Below are 19,745 nucleotides of genomic sequence, written 5' to 3'. Positions count from 1 at the left end.
GTATCAGTACAAGACACACTGAGAGGGACAGTATCAGTACAAGACCACAGCTCACACACTGAGAGGGACAGTATCAGTAACAAGACACAAGCTCACACGCTGACAAGACACAGCTCACACACTGAAGACAGTATCAGTACAGACACTCTGAGAGGGACAGTATCAGTACAAGACACAGCTCACACACTGAGAGGGACAGTATCAGTACAAGACACAGCTCACTCTGAGAGGGACAGTATCAGTACAAGACACAGCTCACAGACTGAGAGGGACAGTATCAGTACAGGACACAGCTCACAGACTGAGAGGGACAGTATCAGGTACAGGACACAGCTCACACACTGAGAGGGACAGTATCAGTACAGGACACAGCTCACAGACTGAGAGGGACAGTATCAGTACAGGACACAGCTCACACACTGAGAGGGACAGTATCAGTACAGGACACAGCTCACACACTGAGAGGGACAGGATCAGTACAGGACACAGCTCACATGCTGAGAGGGACAGTATCAGTACAGGACACAGCTCACACACTGAGAGAGACAGTATCAGTACAGGACACAGCTCACACACTGAGAGGGACAGTATCAGTACAGGACACAGCTCACAGACTGAGAGGGACAGTATCAGTACAGGACACAGCTCACAGACTGAGAGGGACAGTATCAGGTACAGGACACAGCTCACACACTGAGAGGGACAGTATCAGTACAGGACACAGCTCACAGACTGAGAGGGACAGTATCAGGTACAGGACACAGCTCACACACTGAGAGGGACAGTATCAGTACAGGACACAGCTCACACACTGAGAGGGACAGTATCAGTACAGGACACAGCTCACACACTGAGAGGGACAGTATCAGTACAGGACACAGCTCACACACTGAGAGGGACAGTATCAGTACAGGACACAGCTCACACACTGAGAGGGACAGTATCAGTACAGGACACAGCTCACAGACTGACAGGGACAGTATCAGTACAGGACACAGCTCACACGCTGAGAGGGACAGTATCAGTACAGGACACAGCTCACACACTGAGAGGGACAGTATCAGTACAGGACACAGCTCACAGACTGAGAGAGACAGTATCAGTACAGGACACAGCTCACACGCTGAGAGGGACAGTATCAATACAGGACACAGCTCACACACTGAGAGGGACAGTATCAGTACAGGACACAGCTCACACACTGAGAGGGACAGTATCAGTACAGGACACAGCTCACACGCTGAGAGGGACAGTATCAATACAGGACACAGCTCACACACTGAGAGGGACAGTATCAGTACAGGACACAGCTCACACACTGAGAGGGACAGTATCAGTACAGGACACAGCTCACAGACTGACAGGGACAGTATTAATACAGGACACAGCTCACACACTGAGAGGGACAGTATTAATACAGGACACAGCTCACACACTGAGGGACAACATCACAGAGGTGCTGATCGTGCTGGTCCCTCTGTGTGCAGTGATTTCTGTGGGTGATGAGTTGTGAGTTGGAAGTGCCAGGGTTAGATATTAATCCTCAGTCAGTAAAGAACATGAGAGATAACAGAAGGAATAATCCCTTCATCCGCTTGCGCCTGTCCCATCATTTTCTACCTCATCTCCATTTTCACTCCTACTCTCTGGACACCTCTGTTCCCTGAGACACCACAAATCTGTCTGTTTTAAATATCTTCAGTAATGATGCATCCACAATTCCCTGGGGTAGGGAATCCCAATGATTCACAATCCTTTCAGTGAAGAAATTTTTCCTCATCTTAAATGATTCACTTCTTATCTTGAGGCTGTGCTCTCATGTTTTATTGCTCACTAACAGAAAGAATCGTTCACGATCTACCCTATCAATCCCTATCAGAATCTAATGTTTCAGTGAGATTACCTCTCATTTTTCTAAACTCCAATGAATAAATCCCAACCTGCTCAACTTTTCCTCATTAGAAAATCCCGATCGCTCCAAGAGTCGGAGAAGGAAACGTACTTTGTCCATCTGCCTGGAAAACATCTACACAGAATTACAGGTGTGGTGTTAGTAATGGTAACCACCAGTGGTTAGCATTGCTGCCCCCCACAGTGCCAGGGACCAGGGTTCAATTCTAGCCGAGGGTGACTGTCTGTGTGGAGTTTGCACGTTCTCCCCATGTCTGTGTGGGTTTCGTCTGGGTGATCCAGTTTCCTCCCACTGGTTAGGATTGGCCAGGCTAAATTGCCCCTCAGTGTCCCAAGATGTATTGGTTCGGGGAATTAGCTCTGTAAATATGTGGGGTTACGGATATAGGGACTGGGTAAGATGCTCTGTTGGAGAATCGATGGGCTGAATGACCTCTTTCTGCACTGCAGAGGACCATAGAAAATTACAGCTCAGAAACAGGCCTTTTGGCCTTTCTTGTCTGTGCCAAACCATTTTTTGCCTAGTCCCACTGACCTGCACTTGGACCATATCCCTCCACACCCCTCTCATCCATGAGAGATTCTATGATTCGACCTGGAAGAATTTGTCTGTTCCTTGTGGAGTACACACAGGTCTCTAATTTTTAATAAGTGTTCTACTTTTCGATCTGTGCTAGCAAAGTTGAATAGCTCCTCCCCCACCCCCCATCCAGCAACTCTGTTCTCTGCCACACACGAGCAGTTCTCGTGATTTCTAACCATGTGAAGTAGGAAGCAACATTTCACCTCAAACACAGAAGTGTTGTGCAATGTGCACTCACTGGGCCCACAGATAAAACTGTCTCACTTCATTACACCTGAATTAATAAGTAAATAAATGTGCCCTGGTCTCAGAAATACCCTAACACAAAATCATTCATTTCAAAAAGCATTTCTGTCTGAAACCTGCAGAGATTACAATAGGTCAGAGAGGTTGAGTGTGAAATTAGGGTGGAATGAGGCACAGTGGCTCGCACTGCTGCCTCACAGTGCCAGGGGCCTGGGTTTGATTCCCGGATTGGGTCACTGTCTGTGTGAAGTTTGCACATTCTCCCCGTGTCTGCGTGGGTTTCCTCCGGGTGCTCTGGTTTCCTCCTACAGTCCAAAAGACATGCTGGTCAGGTGAATTGGCCATGCTGAATTCTCTCTCAGTGTACCCGAACAGGTGCCGGAGTGTGGCGACTGGGGGACTTTCGCAGTATCTTCATTGCAGTGTGAATGTAAGCCTACTTGTGACTAATAAATAAACTTTAACTTTACTTTAGATTAATACTGTGCTTGTCTCCAATATCACCAAGAGATGTGATTGCATCTTCTGTCTCTTTGATAGAACATTTTAAAGTAAAAAACAGACTTTGCAAGGTTTCCTGGAACCAATATTTTATTTTACAACCTGTGTCTCACAGCCACAACTTATTCTGACTCTGTCTCTCACTCTGCCCTCTCTTTATTCCTCCCTTGTACAGTATAACAAAGTGGGATGCTGTTACTGAAGGATGGACATACTTCAATTTAAAGGCCTTCTGGCAGGCTGGGTTAATCAGAGTGATGTCTGTATGGACCAGTGTGAATGAGCAGAAGGCCATATTGTGCTGGCAGGAGACACAGTGTAACCCCACACTGACCCACGTTACACTCAATCTGCCACCTTGCAGCCCATTCGCTTAACTTGTCCAAATCTCTTTGCAGCTCTCTATTCCTCCACACAGTTTGCATTTTATAGAAACTCTGAAAATAGGAAGAGGAATAGGCCATTCAGCCCATAAAACCTGCTCTGCCATTCATTATGATCACGGCTGATTTTCCAACTCAATCCAGCCTTCCCACATATCCTTTGATCCCCTTCACCCCAAATGCTATATCTAACTGCTTCTAGTAAATATACAATGTTTTGTCCCCAACTGCTTCCTGCAATAGTGAATTCCATAGGCTTACCACTCTCTGGGTGAAGAAATTTCTCCTCATCTCAGTCCTCAATGGTTTACCTTGTATCCTCAGACAACAAACCCTGGGTTTGGACTCCCCCATCATTGGGAACATCCTTCCTGGATCTACCTTGTAGAGGCCTCTTTGAATTTTATAGGTTTCTGTGCAATCCTCCTCATTCTTCTAGACTCCAATGAATACAATCCTAACCAACTTAATCCTTCCTCATTTCCAGCTAGCTTTGCAGCTGCTGCAAGTTTAGTTACACTACACCCGTCTTCTTGGTCTGAGTCATGAATGTAGATTGTAAATGGCTGATTGTCCGAGCACTGATCCTAGTGACACTCCACTAGCCAGAGCCGGCCAACTTGAAAATGGCCCATTTATGCCAAATCAATGTTTCTTGTCTATTTGACATCTGGATGTAAATTACCCCATTAGGTAGATGCAGCATGAGTTCATGAAGGGCAGGTCATGTTTAACTAATTTGGTGGAATTCTTTGAGGACAGTACATGCGCAGTGGACAATGGGGAACCTGTGGATGTGGTGGATCTTGATTTCCAGAAGGCATTTGACAGGGTGCCGCACCAAATGCTGCTGCATAAGATAAAGGTGCACGGTGTAATGGATAATGTATTAGCATGGATAGAGGATTGGTTAACTAACAGAAAACAAAGAGTGGGGGTGAATGGCCTCAAAATAGGATGGAGCAGATTTAGGACTGAGTTGAGGAGGAACTTCTTCACCCAAATGGTTGTGAATCTGTGGAATTCCCTGCGCAATGAAGCAGTTGAAGCTACCTCATTGAATGTTTTTAAGGCAAGGATAGATACATTTTTGAACAGTAAAGGAATTAAGGGTTATAGTGCCAAAAGAGAAAATACTGGAAAATCTCAGTAGGTCTGGCAGCACCTGTAAGGAGAGAAAAGAGAGTTGATGTTTTGAGTCCAGATGACCCTTTGTCAAAGCCCTTTGTCAAAGAGTTACGGTAGCAGGTGGGTAACTGGAGCTGAGTCCACAAAAAGAGCAGTCTTGATCTTATTGAATTGCGGAGCAGGCTCGAGGAGCCAGATGGCCTATTCCTGTTCCTTGTTCTTATGTTCTTATTTATCAATCCTCTATTCATGCAAAAATATTACCCCCAACTCCACAACACTGACAATGGACAATAAAGGATCTCTGAGTGGAGATGCACTTTAGAGGATCGGGTTTTTAAACTAAAGGATAAGGTTTGAAGGGTTGTATAAACTTGTTTCTTATTCCAGAGAGTTTAGAATTTTGAGGGGAGATCTTTTTATAATGTTAAAATGATTCAGTAGTCTGGAACCAACTTCCAGTCTCTCCATCAAAACTTCTGAACAATTAGAGCTTTAAAATGTAAGAGTGAGAGATTTTTATTGGGTCATAGAACATAGAACAGTACAGCACAGAACAGGCCCTTCGGCCCATGATGTTGTGCCGAGCTTTGTCTGAAATCCAAATCAAGCTATTTCCTCCCTATCATCCCGAAGTACTCCATGTGCCTATCCAATAGCTTCTTAAATGTTCCTAAAGTTTCTGACTCCACTATCCCTGCAGGCAGTCCATTCCACACCCCAACCACTCTCTGAGTAAAAAACCTACCTCGGACATCCTTCCTATATCTCCCACCATGAACCCTATAGTTATGCCCCCTAGTTACCACTCCATTCACCCGAGGAAATAGTCTTTGAACGTTCACTCTATCTATCCCCCTCATCATCTTATAAACCTCTATCAAGTCTCCTCTCAACCTCCTCCGCTCCAAAGAGAAAAGCCCAAGTTCCCTCAACCTTTCCTCATAAGACCTACCCTCCAAACCAGGCAGCATCCTGGTAAATCTCCTTTGCACTCTTTCCAGTGTCTCCACATCCTTCTTATAGTGAGGTGACCAGAACTGCACACAATATTCCAAATGTGGTCTCACCAAGGTCCTGTACAGTTGCAGCATTGATAATGATATCTAAGGATATGGGATATTGTCAGAAACTGGAGTTCAGATCAGCGGTGATCTAATTGAATGGTTAGCTCAAATGTCCTTTCCTCTGTCCCTCTATCAAACTCCTTTCAGCTCATTCACTCGGATCGCTGATGAAGTCAGCATCATAGAAGGAGCCCATTCAGCCCATGGAGTCAGCACCAACTTTAACACAAAGCACCTTCACCCTGGCCCTACCGCTGTAGCTCTACGTACTTACCATGGCTAATCCCCTGATGCACACATCTTGGACACGAAAGGACAATTTGGTATGGCCTATTCACCTAACCCACCCATTTTGGGAGTGTGGGAGGAAACTGGGGCACCCAGACAGTGACCCACAGACAGTGACCCAAGGCTGGAATTGAACCCGGGTCCCTGGCACTGTGAGGCAGCAGTGCTAACCACTGTGCCACCGTGAGATAACCAACTTTACTTATCTGATTGGACAATTCTCAATATTGAGGAAGTTCCTCATCCTGTTTGTGTCTATTCTGCTGGAAACTGATGACTCACTGAATCTCTTTATTCTGATTGGTTCAATCCTATTTTGTGTCCAATCAGATTGAGGCTCAGTGTAAACAGGAAAAGACAGAAGGAGTGAGTTGAGGAAATGGCCATTCTTTGAATAAGAGTTTCCTCCAAATGATTCCCCCAACATGAGGGAAGCAGCAATGATTGGACTGATAGAGCTGGTCCTTCTGTGTGGAGAGGTGTCTGCAGGTGAGTGATGGGGTGTGAGAGGGGCAATGCCAGGCTGGGTACTGGGGCATTAACCCTGGGTCAGTGAGTGATGGGGTGTGAGAGGGGCAATGCCAGGCTGGGTGGAGGTCTTGCTCTCAGTTTGGAATCAGTGTTTTGGGGTTCATGCCCTGATCTCTCTGTGTGTGTGTGTGTGAGGGTGTTGGTGTTTTTAGGGTGTATTTCCTGAATTCTCTCTCTCTGTATTTCAGGCTCTCACTCTCTGCGGTATTTCTTCACGGGAATGACTTTGATCCCGGATTTCCCGGAGTTTGTGGCTGTCGTTTATGTGGACGGTGTCCAGTTTGTGATGTACGACAGCGATCGGAGGGAGCTGATCCCCCGGGAGCAGTGGATGGTGGAGAGCGAGGGTCCGGCAGCCTGGGAGCGGAAGAAGATCTTCACAGAGGAGCAGGAGATGTATTTGAAAGCTGATATTCCGCTCTACATGTCCCACACCAACCAGACAGTAGGTGAGTGCTCACTCTCCCAGCACCCGGGGATCCAGGTGGGAATGAGGAGAAACCCAGAGTGGATTAGGGACTGGGAGCCAGAGGTTGATTGGCTGCGATTGGAGATGTGACAGGAAATGTGATTGGCTGTGAATGTGTGGAGGGATTGTGTCCAGGGAGCTGGCTCTGATTGGCTGTGTGTGAGCGGAGTGGGGGGGGAGGGGGGGGGGTGTAGTTGATGTTGATTGGCTGGTGGGATGAGATCGCCCAGTGAGACACGTTCTGATTGGCTGTACAGGTGGGATCGCCCATTGGGACTGTCTCTGATTGGCTGTTTGTGTTTCTGATCCACAGGGGTCCATGTCTGCCAGATGATGACTGGCTGTGACCTGCGGGATGATGGGACCACGAGTGGATTCAGCCAGTACGGGTGGGACGGACATGACGTTCTCAGTTTGGACAAGGAGCACATGGTGTGGGTGACCCCAGTGCCCTGGGGGGAGAGCATCAAAAACAGGTGCGACCGGCAGACTGGACACATTCAGCGATTGAAACATTACCTGGAGGTGGAGTGTATCGAGTGGCTGAGAAAATACCTGGAGTACGGACAGAGAGAATTGAGAGTCGGTGAGTGAGGGGGGTAGTGAGAGTCGGTGAGTGAGGGGGGTAGTGAGAGTCGGTGAGTGAGGGGGGTAGTGAGAGTCGGTGAGTGAGGGGGGTAGTGAGAGTCGGTGAGTGAGGGGGGAGTGAGAGTCGGTGAGTGAGGGGGGAGTGAGAGTCGGTGAGTGAGGGGGGAGTGAGAGTCGGTGAGTGAGGGGGGAGTGAGAGTCGGTGAGTGAGGGGGGAGTGAGAGTCGGTAAGTGAGGGGGGAGTGAGAGTCGGTGAGTGAGAGGGGGAGTGAGAGTCAGTGAGTGAGGGGGGGTGAGAGTCGGTGAGTGAGGGGCGAGTGAGAGTCGGTGAGTGAGGGTGGAGTGAGAGTCGGTGAGTGAGGGGGGGAGTGAGAGTCGGTGAGTGAGGGGGGAATGAGAGTCGGTGAGTGAGGGGGGAAGTGAGAGTCGGTGAGTGAGAGGGGAGTGAGAGTCGGTGAGTGAGGGGAGACTGAGAGTCGGTGAGTGAGGGAGGAGTGAGAGTCGGTGAGTGAGGGGGGAGTGAGAGTCGGTGAGTGGGGGGGGGGAGTGAGAGTCGGTGAGTGAGGGGGTAGTGAGAGTCGGTGAGTGAGGGGGGAGTGAGAGTCGGGGAGTGAGGGGGGAGTGAGAGTCGGGGAGCGAGAGTCGGTGAGTGAGGGGGGAGTGAGAGTCGGTGAGTGAGGGGGGAGTGAGAGTCGGTGAGTTAGGGGGGAGTGAGAGTCGGTGAAGGGGGTGATGCCGGGAGTCTCTATCTCGACGTTCCTGTACTGACTCCTTTTTCTTTCTCTCTCAGTTGCCCCCGTCGTGTCCTTTACCCGTCTGGGTGATTCTAACCGGCTGTCCTGTGCCGTCACCGGGTTTTACCCTCAAGCCATCGAGGTGAATCTGTGGAGAGACGGAGTGGTGATTGATGAGACTCTGTCCAGTGGGATTTTACCCAATCACGACAGCACCTACCAGATCCGGAAATGGGTAGAGTTTGATCCAGAGGACCAGGCCGAGTATTCCTGTCGGGTGGAACACAGCGGGATGAAGGAGACACTGATGGTGATTTACGGTAAGACTGTTTCTCACTGTTAGAGAGGACCCAGCCTCAGGCCAGGATCACAGGAGTGAGGGTCAGTGCTGAGCTGTCAGCCCAGGACAGCCTGAGGCCCGGGATACAGAGAGGAAAATAAATATTCACCTTCAATGTGTGATATATCATGGTACCACCTTTAGAGGGAAATAATTGTGTGTCCATGGATTTGACATGAAACATACCCCACTGTATCCTGCCGTATTATAGTGCAACTGGATCCAGTGTCTTCTGGGATATTACAGGATGGATAAGGCCGGGTGTACCTTGGGATATTAAAGCATGACAGGGCCTGGTGCATCCTGGGAAATAACTGGGAGTACAGGACCCGTTGTGTTATTGGACATTACAGTGGGACAGGGTGCTGTGTATCATGAGGTCCTTTAGTTGGTCAGGGCCATTACAGTCGGGATGTTACAGTAGGGACAAGGCCAAGTGTATCCTCGGATGTTACTGTCCACAAGGGCCTGGTTTAATTGGGATACTAGAGTATACTAGCCCAGTGTGTCCAGGGATATTATTGTACGACAAGACCCAGTGCATTTTGGGATATTATTGTCGCACGGGTCGCAGTGTATCCTGGGATTACAGTATGACAGAGCCCAGAGTATCCTGGGATAGAACAGTATAACAGGGCCTGGTGTATCCTGGAATATTACAGTACGACATGATATAGTGTACCATGGGATATTACAGTCGCACAGGGCCTGGTGCATCATTGGACATTAGAGTAAATCTGGACCTGGGGTGTTCTGGGATATTACAGTATGGTGGGGCCCAGTATATCTGGGATATTGCAGCCTGACAGGACCTCGTGTATCCTGGGATACTGCAGTAATACAGAATGCAGTGTATCCTGGGATATTATAAAAGGACAAATCCTAGTGTATCCTGAGATATTGCAGCCTTACAGGGCCTGGTGTATCCTGGGATATTACTGTATGCGATGACCCAGGGTAACATAGGATATTACAGGAGGTAGGGCCCAGTGTGCCTGGGATATTAGAGGGTAGACAGGGCCTGGTGTATCCTGGGATGTTACAGGAGGAAGGGCATGGTGTGCCTGGGATTTTAGAGGATAAGCACAGTAAGAAGTCTCACAACACCAGGTTAAAGTCCAACAGGTTTATTTGGTAGCAAATACCATAAGCTTTCGGAGCAGAGCTCCTTCGTCAGATGGAGTGGATATCTGTTCTCAAACAGAGCACAGACACAGAAATCAATTTACAGAATACTGATTAGAATGCAAATCTCTACAGCCAGCCAGGTCTTAAATGTACAGACAATGTGGGTGGAGGGAGCATTCAACACAGGTTAAAGAGATGTGTATTGTCTCCAGACAGAACAGCTTGTGAAATTCTGCAAGTCCAGGAGGCAAGCTGTGGGGGTTACTGATAATGTGACATAAATCCAACATCCCGGTTTAGGCCGTCCTCATGTGTGCGGAACTTGGCTATCAGTTTCTGCTCAGCGACTCTGCGCTGTCGTGTGTCGTGAAGGCCGCCTTGGAGAACGCTTACCTGAAGATCCAAGGCTGAATGCCCGTGACTGCTGAAGTGCTCCCCCACAGGAAGAGAACAGTCTTGCCTGGTGATTGTCGAGCGGTGTTCATTCATCCGTTGTCGTAGCGTCTGCATCGTTTCCCCAATGTACCATGCCTCGGGACATCCTTTCTTGCAGCGTATCAGATAGACAACGTTGGCCAAGTTGCAAGAGTAGGTACCGTGTACCTGGTAGATGGTGTTCTCACGTGGGATGATGGCATCCATGTTGATCATCCGGCACGTCTTGCAGAGGTTGCTGTGGCAGGGTTGTGTGGTGACGTGGTCACTGTTCTCCTGAAGGCTGGGTAGTTTGCTGCGGACAACGGTCTGTTTGAGGTTGCGTGGTTGTTTGAAGGCAAGAAGTGGGGGTGTGGGGATGGCCTTGGCGAGATGTTCGTCTTCATCAATGACATGTTGAAGGCTCCGGAGGAGATGCCGTAGCTTCTCCGCTCTGGGGAAGTACTGGACGACGAAGGGTACTCTGTCCACCGTGTCCCGTGTTTGTCTTCTGAGGAGGTCGGTGCGGTTTTTTGCTGTGGCGCATCGGAACTGTTGATCGATGAGTCGAGCGCCATATCCTGTTCTTATGAGGGCATCTTTCAGCGTCTGGAGGTGTCTGTTGCGATCCTCCTCGTCCGAGCAGATCCTGTGTATTCGGAGGGCTTGTCCGTAGGGGATGGCTTCTTTTACGTGTTTCGGGTGGAAGCTGGAGAAGTGGAGCATCGTGAGGTTATCCGTGGGCTTGCGGTACAGTGAGGTGCTGAGGTGACCGTCCTTAATGGAGATGCGTGTGTCCAAGAATGCAACCGATTCCGGAGAGTAGTCCATGGTGAGTCTGATGGTGGGATGGAACTTGTTGATGTCATCATATAGTTGTTTCAGTGATTGCTCACCATGACTCCAAAGGAAGAAAATGTCATCGATGTATCTAGTGTATAGCATCGGTTGAATGTCCTGTGCAGTGAAGAAGTCTTGTTCGAACCTGTGCATGAAGATGTTGGCATATTGAGGTGCGAATTTTGTCCCATGGCTGTTCCGTGTGTCTGGATGAAGAACTGGTTGTTGAAGGTGAAGATATTGTGATCCAGGATGAAGCGGATGAGTTGTAAAATTGCATCTGGAAACTGGCAGTTGACGGCATTGAGTTCTGAGGCCGTTGCAGCAATGCCATCATCGTGGGGGATGCTGGTGTAGAGTGCCGAGACATCCATTGTGACGAGGAGTGCTCCTGGTTCAACTGCTCCATGTGTGTTGAGTTTCTGTAGGAAGTCCGTAGTGTCACGACAAAAGCTGGGGGTTCTTTGTACAATGGGTTTCAAGATGCCCTCGACATAGCCGGAGAGGTTCTCGCACAGGGTTCCGTTTCCTGAAACGATGGGACGGCCGGGTGTGTTTGCCTTGTGTATTTTTGGGAGGCAGTAGAGATCTCCAACGTGTGGAGTACGTGGGATGAGAGCACGGAGGGTGCTCTGAAGGTCTGGATCAAAGGTTTTGATCAGAGTGTTGAGTTGACGGGTGTGTTCTTTGGTCGGATCTGTGGGTAACTGTCTGTAGTGTTCCTCGTTGTTCAGTTGTCGGTACACTTCTTTGCAGTAATCCGTTCTGTTCAGTATGACGATGGCCCCTCCTTTGTCTGCTGGTTTGATGACAATGTTGCGGTTGGTCTTGAGAGCGTGGATGGCGTTGCGTTGTGCTTGGGTGATGTTCGGTGCTGTCTTGTGAGTGCGGCTGATGAATTTGGTGTTGACGCACCTCCTGATGGCTTGGGCATACATGTCAAGTCGAGGGCAGCGGCCTTCCGGAGGAGTCCAATTCGACTCTTTCCTCTTCGGTTGCACTGCGGGTCTCTCTGTCTGCTGTTCCGGTTCATTAGCTGTCTCATTGTGTTTGCTGTTGGCCTCTTGGGGTTTGTGGAAGAACTCCCGCAGCCTCATTCGCCTGATGAATTCCTCTGTGTCCGCTGCGAGACTGATGGGGTCTATTTTGGTAGTGGGGCAAAAGTTGAGCCCTCGGCTGAGAACTTCGATTTCATCTGGCTGAAGTGTGTAGTCCGATGGGTTGACAATGGACTTTCCTGCAGTGGTACTGTTTTCTACTGTGGTACCGGGGGAGGCTTGGTTGCTGCTGGTGGTGATGCCGGGTTTCTCAAGTTTCCTGTTCTTGGTGTGCATGTAGATGGTGTAGTTCCTTTGTCTCGTCTGCTTGGCAGAGTTTCGCAGCTGGTCTGCGTCCTGAGCGCAAGTTGAGACTATGGATTCGATCTTGGTTTCCAGGCTGCGGCGTTTGCTGTAGAGTTGGTGTATGAGGTGTTTGAGGAGGGTGAGAGAGGTGCGATGGCACAGTCTCTCAGCGTAGTCCGTGTTAAAGGTTGACCTGAGTGGGTTCGTGATCCGTTGTCCTTTCAGTATCTTGTCTGCTTTCTTGCATGTTTGTAGAAACTTGATGTTTGTGTCGATATGCGCGATCTTCTTGGAGATCCTCTCCACTTGGATAGAGGATAGACAGGGCCCAGTATCTCCAAGAAACAATACTTTTCACTGTATACCAATACATGTGACAATAAATCAAATATTACAGTAGGACAGGACCCAGTGCATCCTGGGAGTTTATGTCAGTAAGATTAAGATCAATATTCAGAAAAATAATGGAATTCCTTCTATTAAAGACATTTCATGAAAATCTAGAATCAAATCCTATAACAATGAATATTCAGCATGGATTTTGAAATGGAAAATCTTGTTTTACTCCACTAAGTGGATTTTTAGAACATAGAACAGTACAGCACAGAACAGGCCCTTCGGCCCACGATGTTGTGTCGAGCTTTATCTGAAACCAAGATCAAGCTATCCCACTCCCTATCATCCTGGTGTGCTCCATGTGCCTATCCAATAACTGCTTAAATGTTCCTAAAGTGTCTGACTCCATTATCACTGCAGGCAGTCCATTCCACACCCCAACCACTCTGCGTAAAGAACCTACCTCTGATATCCTTCCTATATCTCCCACCACGAACCCTATAGTTATGCCCCCTTGTAATAGCTCCATCCACCCGAGGAAATAGTCTTTGAACGTTCACTCTATCTATCCCCTTCATCATTTTATAAACCTCTATTAAGTCTCCCCTCAGCCTCCTCCGCTCCAGAGAGAACAGCCCTAGCTCCCTCAACCTTTCCTCATAAGATCTACCCTCCAAACCAGGCAGTATCCTGGTAAATCTCCTCTGCACTCTTTCCAGCGCTTCCACATCCAGGTGACCAGAACTGCACACAATTGAGGATGTAACAGAGGGAATAGACAATGGTAATGTAATAGATATAATATCATATAATTTTTCAAATGTAATAGAAAAGGGTGTTCGTGATGGACTGATTGACAAGGTCAAAGCATGTGGAGTTAGGGGATGAGTGACAGAATGGATCACTCACTGACTTTTGGACAGAAAGCAGAGAGTGTGAGTAAAGGGAGTTATTCGGAGTGACAGAAAGTGGAAAATGTGTTTTTTTTAATTCATTCGTGGGACATGGGTGTCGCTGGCTGACCAGCATTTATTGCCCATGCCTCGTTGCCCTTGAGAAGGTGGTGGTGACAATGCTGTTAGGGAGGGAATTCTAGTATTTTGACCCAGTGACCTCGAAGGAACGGTGATATATTTGCAAGTCAGGATGGTGAGTGGCTTGGAGGGGAACTTGCAGGTGGTGATCTTCCCATTTATCTGCTGTCCTTGTCCTTCTAGATGGAAGTGATTGTGTGTTTGGAAGGTGCTGTCTCAGGATCATCAGTGAATTGCTGCAGTGCATCTTGTAGATAGTACACACTGCTGCTACTGAGCGTCGGTGGGAGACAGATTGAATATTTATAGATGTGGTGCCAATCAAGCGGGCTGCTTTGTCCTGGATGGTTTCGAGCTTCTTGAGTGTTGTTGGAGCTGCACCCATCCAGGCAAGAGGGGAGTATTCCATCACGAATGTTATTTGCCACTTGTCAGCCCAAGCCTGGATATTGTCCAGATCTTGCTGCATTTGAACATGGACTGCTTCAGTATCTGAGGAGTCGTGAATGGTGCTGAACATTGTGCGATCATCGGCGAACATCCCCACTTCCGACCTATTGATGGAGGGAAGGTCATTGATGAAGCAGCTGAAGATTATTGGGCCGAGGACACTACCTGAGGGACTCCTGCAGAGATGTCGTGGAGCTGAGGTGACTGACCCTCCACAACCACAACCATCTTCCTATGTACCAGGTCTGACTCCAACCAGCGGAGAGTTTGCCCCTTGATACCCACTGATTCCAGTTTTGCTAGGGCTCCTTGATCCACACTCGGTCAAATTTGGCCTGGATGTCAAGGGCTGTCACTCTCACCTCACCTCTGGAATTCAGCTCTTTTGTCCATGTTTGAACCAAGGCTGCAATGAGGTCAGGAGCTGAGTGACCCTGGCAAAACCTAAACTGCGCGTCGCTGAGCAGGTGCTGCATGATAGCACTGTCGATGACCCCTTCCATCACTTTACTGGTGATCGATAGTAGACTGATTGGGCGGTAATTGGCCGGGTTGGATTTGTCCTGCTTTTTGTGTACAGGGCATAACCTGGGCAATTTTCCACATTGTTGCGTAGATGCCAGTGTTGTAACTGTACTGGAAGAGCTTGGCTTGGGGGTCGGCAAGTTCTGGAGCACAAGTCTTCAATGCTATTGGTGGAATGTTATCAGGGCCCATTGCCTTTGCAGTATCCAGTGCCTCCAACCGTTTCTTGATATCACGTGAAGTGAATCGAATTATCAGGAGACTGGTATCTGAGATGCTGGGGACCACTGGAGGAGGCCGAGATGGATCATCCACTCGGCACTTCAGGCTGGAGGTTGCTGCGAATACTTCGGCTTTATCTTTTGCACTGATGTGCTGGGTTCCTCCATCATTCCACAAGGATCAGTGTTGGGATCACTGCTATTCACAACTTACACTCCATAACTTGGATATTGGAATCAAAAATACCATTTCTTAATTTGCAGATAACACTAAATTGGGGGAATTATTTGATTTTGAGGAGAACTGGAATAAATTAATAGGACATGAATAAACTTGAACAAATAGTTGGTGAATAAAGTTCAGCACAGATAAACGTGAGGTATTTTTCAGTTAACGATGAATAGGGAGGGTTGAGGAACAAAGGGATCTTGATGGACAAATACACCAATCAGTAAACATAGAGTTACAGGTTAGACAATAAACAAAATACAATCGAAAACCAGGTTTTACTTCTCGAGGAATAGAATTGTAAAGCAGGGACGTTATTGCCAAACCTTGGTTAGACCACATTTAAAGACCGTGTGCAGTTCCGGTCACCATTTCACACAAAGGATATAGAGTCAGGGGAGAGAGTGGAGAGAAGAGTTACAGAGATGATTCCAGAAATAAGTGGGTGGACATCTCAGGAAAGGATTGACTGGCTGGGTCTCTGCTCTCGGGAAAACAGAAGGCTGAGGGTTGATTTAATCGAGGAGTTTAAAATTATGAAAGGTTTTTTATCGAGCGGACACATCGAGAGTGTTCCTCTTGTGGGAAGAGCATATCCAGTGGCCATCAATACAAGAAACCCAATGGGGAATTCATGAGAAACCTCTTCACCCAAAGAGTGATGAGAATGTGGAGCTCGCTGCCACAGGGAGTGGCTGAACTGAACAGTATAGTTTAAGGGGAGGATAGACAAGCAAATGAGGGAGAGGGGAATAGAGTTAAAATGGTCGAATTAGATGAGAAAAAAAGATGGGAGGAGGCTCAAGTAGAACATTAACACCACTATCAACTGGATGGGCCGAATGGCCGGTTTCTGTGTCGTATATCCTGTGTTTCCTGATTCACTCTCTCCCTCTGATTCACTCTCTCATTTCTCTTTCTTCCTCTCTCATTCTCACTCTCTGACCTTTTTCTATCTCTCATTCACTCCCTCATTCACTCTTAGATGCTAGCCCTCTCTCTCTCTCTCTCATTCTCTCCCACTCTCTCCCATTCTCTCACTCTGATTCTCACTTTTCCCTCTCCCTGATTCACTCAGTCTCTCTGATTCTCTCTCTCTAACAGAACCAAAGTCTCGCTCCCAGGTTGCTGTTACTGTCGGGATTGTGGTCGGGGTCCTCGTGCTCATCGCTCTCATCATTGTGGCTGTTGTCATCTACAACAAGAAAGGTAGGAATTGGAGGGAAAAGAGCAGCTCCTCACTCGGGGGAGGGATTGTGGGAGAGTATTCCAGGGTGGGGGTGGCTCAGGCTGTGGGTCTCAGGTTGGTGTGGGGGGGGGGTCACAGAGTGGATGGAAGAGCCCCAGGGTTGGGATAGGGAGGATAAGGGGCTCAAGATAAAGGGAGAGTGTCTGTGAATTGTGGGAAGGGTCTCAGATTGCGGATGGAGTTCAGGATATCTGTGAGGGGCTCAGGTCAGAGTGAGGGTCCAGGGTCAGGGTGGGAGTGATGGTCCAGGGTCAGGGGGGAGTGAGGGTCCAGGGTCAGGGTGGGAGTTCAGGATCAGGGTGGGAGTGAGGGTCTAGGGACAGGATGGGAGTGAGGATCCAGGTCAGGGTGGGTGTGAGGATCTAGGGACAGGATGGGAGTGAGGGTCCAGGGTCAGGGTCGGAGTGAGGGTCGAGGGACAGGACGGGAGTGAGGGTCCAGGATCAGGGTGGGAGTGAGGGTCCCGGTCAGGCTGAGAGTGAGGATTTCAGAATTGTGTTGTCGGGGCTCAGTGCGAGCGAGGGTTCCAGCCTCTGTCTCTGATTTTCTCTCAGTCTCGTCACTCACTGAACATTCCTTGTTTTACAGGGAGAGGGAAGAACGACTACAATCCTACAAATAGTAAGCTGATCATCAAACACCGTGTGTGTGTGTGTGTGTGTGTCTGTATTTCTGTGTGTCACCGTCAGTATGTGTGTGAGAACCTCTTTCTTTCTCTGTGTCTCTCTTTGTCTCTCTCATTCTCAAATCCACAGTCTCTGTCTCTGTGAAAATGAACAGTTTTTAATGTCTCTCCTTCCTTTAACAGCTTCTGATGGTGGGGATTCCTCATCCAGCTCCTCCACGCGTTCCTGAGGTATGAACTGTGTTGATAAATATTGGGAGCTGATCCTTCTAACTGGGATATTCCCGCTGGATTTAGCTGTACAATCTGGTGGGTGGGATGTGAGCTCAGTGTCTGTCTCTCGCTGTATCGTCACTAAAGAGCAGCTCATCCAATCCAACACTGAGCTTTGAGACTGGCCTTCTGGAGACGGCTGCTCCTGTACAGTCTGAGGGTGGAGACATTGTGGGTGTTGAGGTGTCGAGACATCCGGAAACATGTCACCCTGGACACCCTCCGCTAAGCTGCTCAATTTCCTTAAGGAAGTCAGAATTCCCAGAGTTTTCCCTGAAGTCGGCAACTGGGGTCTGTCATTCCCACAGGATTTAACATCAGTCGTGTTTTGTGATGAATCTGGTCATTTGCTGAATGTTTGGGGTGTGGAGTAGAACTTATAAGTTTTGCTGGTGTTTGGGGGTCTGATGGGTTTAGCTGGTGTTTGGGGCTCTGAGGGACTTGCTGGTGTTTCGGGGTCTGATGGGTTTTGCCGGTGTTTGGGGTCTGATGGGTTTTGCTAGTGTTTGGAGGTCTGATGGATTTAGCTGGTGATAATGCTTCTTGATGGAACCTACAAGGCAAAGGCCAGGCTTGTGGCAAGGGGATCTGAAGAAAATTTAGGAGACCAGGATGTCAGGGTGTATTCACCCATGGCAGGAAAGGGTATTTTAAAGATCATCTTGGCTGTTAGCTACAAGGCCTGGGAATGCAAATCTATCGATATTAAAGCTACCTTTTTGCAGGGGCATCAGCTTCAGAGGCATTTTTCTCCATCCTAAAGAGGCAGCTAACACAGAATGGGTATCCTGGAAGTTAAATAAATGTGGATATGGACTAAATGATGCATCTAGAGTTTGGTACTTTTTGGTAAGGTCGGAGTTTTGTTAAAGTTAGGCTGTTGCCAGTTGAAACCAGATCCTGGCACCATGAAGGAAAACATTCTGGTCTCTTTGTGATGCACACCGATGATTTTTTGTGGAGTGGTAGCAGTGATTTTGAAATCATTGTGATTTCTGGGCTGAGGAAGGAATTCAGGATTGGAAGTCCGGCTTCAGGGGCTTTCAAATATATTGGGCTGGAAATTGGACAGATGAGCCAGGTGTCACTTTACGTCAGCAATCTTATTTGGAGAGTCTCAGCCCAGGAGCAATTATTCACGTTCGGGCTTCACAAAAGGACGCAGTGGTTTTTAAAATGGAAAAGGAGGGACAGCAAAGTTTGATTGGTGAACTGAATTGGCTCGGCAGACCAGACTGGACGGTAATTTTGATGCCCTCGGGTGGAAGACATAATGAGAGCAAACAAAATGTTGGTCAAACTAAAAATGTAGGAGTGTGTTTTGAGGTTCCCTTTTTTGGGTGATCTTAGGCACCTGAAACTCACAGTTTATAATAATGCATCCTACGCCAATTTGCGTGATGGGTTTTCAAGTGCAGGAGGTTTTACAATCTTTCTTTTGGGGGAAAATGGTAAATGTTGCCTTCTTGTATGGGAAACAAAGAAAATAAGGAGAGTGGTAAAGAGCACATTGGCCGCTGAGACATTGCGCTGTGTAGAGGCAGTGGATATGGCTTCTTTCATATCCCAGATACTGACAGAGATTTTGGGGTTAGAGGATTTGGGTAAAATACCCATTTGAGTGTCACATTGACAATAAGCACTTTGGGGAAGTTTGCGCTCCACAAAGAGTGTAAATGAGAAAAAGTTACGAATAGACATAGTCAGCTTAAGGCAAATGTTGGACAACGGTGAAATATCAAAAGATAAAAAGGTTGATAGTAGTTATCAATTCTCCGATTGCTTTAGAAAAAGAGGGGCAAGTTCAAAGAAACCTTTGGACATTGTCAAAGAAGGTCATATCTTTGTATAAATAAAAAAAATGGGGACGTGGTAATACAATGTTCTTTGTGTTTTCTGTCGAGGAAGGGGACTGTGTTCGGAAAGGCTAACTGCAACCTTCTACTTTAGACCAGATTTGTATGTTAATTGTTTAATAGACTTTCCGGGATATATAAAGGGGTTACAGGTGGCACTCGGTGTTGGGGATGTATGTGGAGTTGTAAAAGAGAATAAAGTGAGTTTGTGAAGAAGTGGGACTTGCATCATCTTTTATTACTGGACTGCAACTGAGAGGCTGAACAGACTGATGCATTTTGTTGGTGTTTGGGGCTCTGATGGGTTCAGCTCGTGATTGGGGATCTGATGGGTTTAGCTGGTGTTTGGGGGTCTGATGGGTTTTGCTGGTGTTTGTGGAATTGATGGGTTTTGCTGGTGTTTGGGGCTCTGATGGGTTTAGCTGGTGTTTGGGGGTCTGGTGGGTTTTGCTG

The 19,745-nt window shown here is 47.9% G+C and overlaps 2 protein-coding genes across 5 annotated transcripts in view; both read left to right on the top strand.

The window, feature by feature from the left end:
* LOC144496932 (class I histocompatibility antigen, F10 alpha chain-like) overlaps positions 1–19,745 on the top strand; it is a 126,365-nt gene that overhangs the window by 41,798 nt on the left and 64,822 nt on the right. The window lies entirely within an intron of this gene.
* LOC144496919 (class I histocompatibility antigen, F10 alpha chain-like) overlaps positions 1–19,745 on the top strand; it is a 39,445-nt gene that overhangs the window by 15,390 nt on the left and 4,310 nt on the right. The window contains exons 1-7 of one of the 4 annotated variants that reach the window (XM_078217540.1): positions 6,436–6,596; positions 6,827–7,087; positions 7,421–7,693; positions 8,486–8,749; positions 16,394–16,498; positions 17,127–17,159; positions 17,347–17,394. In XM_078217540.1, coding sequence (XP_078073666.1) covers positions 6,533–6,596; positions 6,827–7,087; positions 7,421–7,693; positions 8,486–8,749; positions 16,394–16,498; positions 17,127–17,159; positions 17,347–17,393 — 1,047 coding nt within the window. In that variant the 5' untranslated portion in view covers positions 6,436–6,532 and the 3' untranslated portion in view covers position 17,394. Of the gene's footprint in view, positions 1–6,435; positions 6,597–6,826; positions 7,088–7,420; positions 7,694–8,485; positions 8,750–14,047; positions 14,157–16,393; positions 16,499–17,126; positions 17,231–17,346; positions 17,395–19,745 lie in introns of those variants that run through there. The other 3 variants (XM_078217538.1, XM_078217537.1, XM_078217539.1) reach the window with 3 other exon arrangements.

This window comes from Mustelus asterias, chromosome 8 (assembly GCF_964213995.1).
Source record: "Mustelus asterias chromosome 8, sMusAst1.hap1.1, whole genome shotgun sequence".
In the NCBI taxonomy this organism is placed as follows: Eukaryota; Metazoa; Chordata; class Chondrichthyes; order Carcharhiniformes; family Triakidae; genus Mustelus; species Mustelus asterias.
Note: the sequence above shows the minus strand (reverse complement) of the source record. Positions and strands in the feature narration are given on the sequence as shown.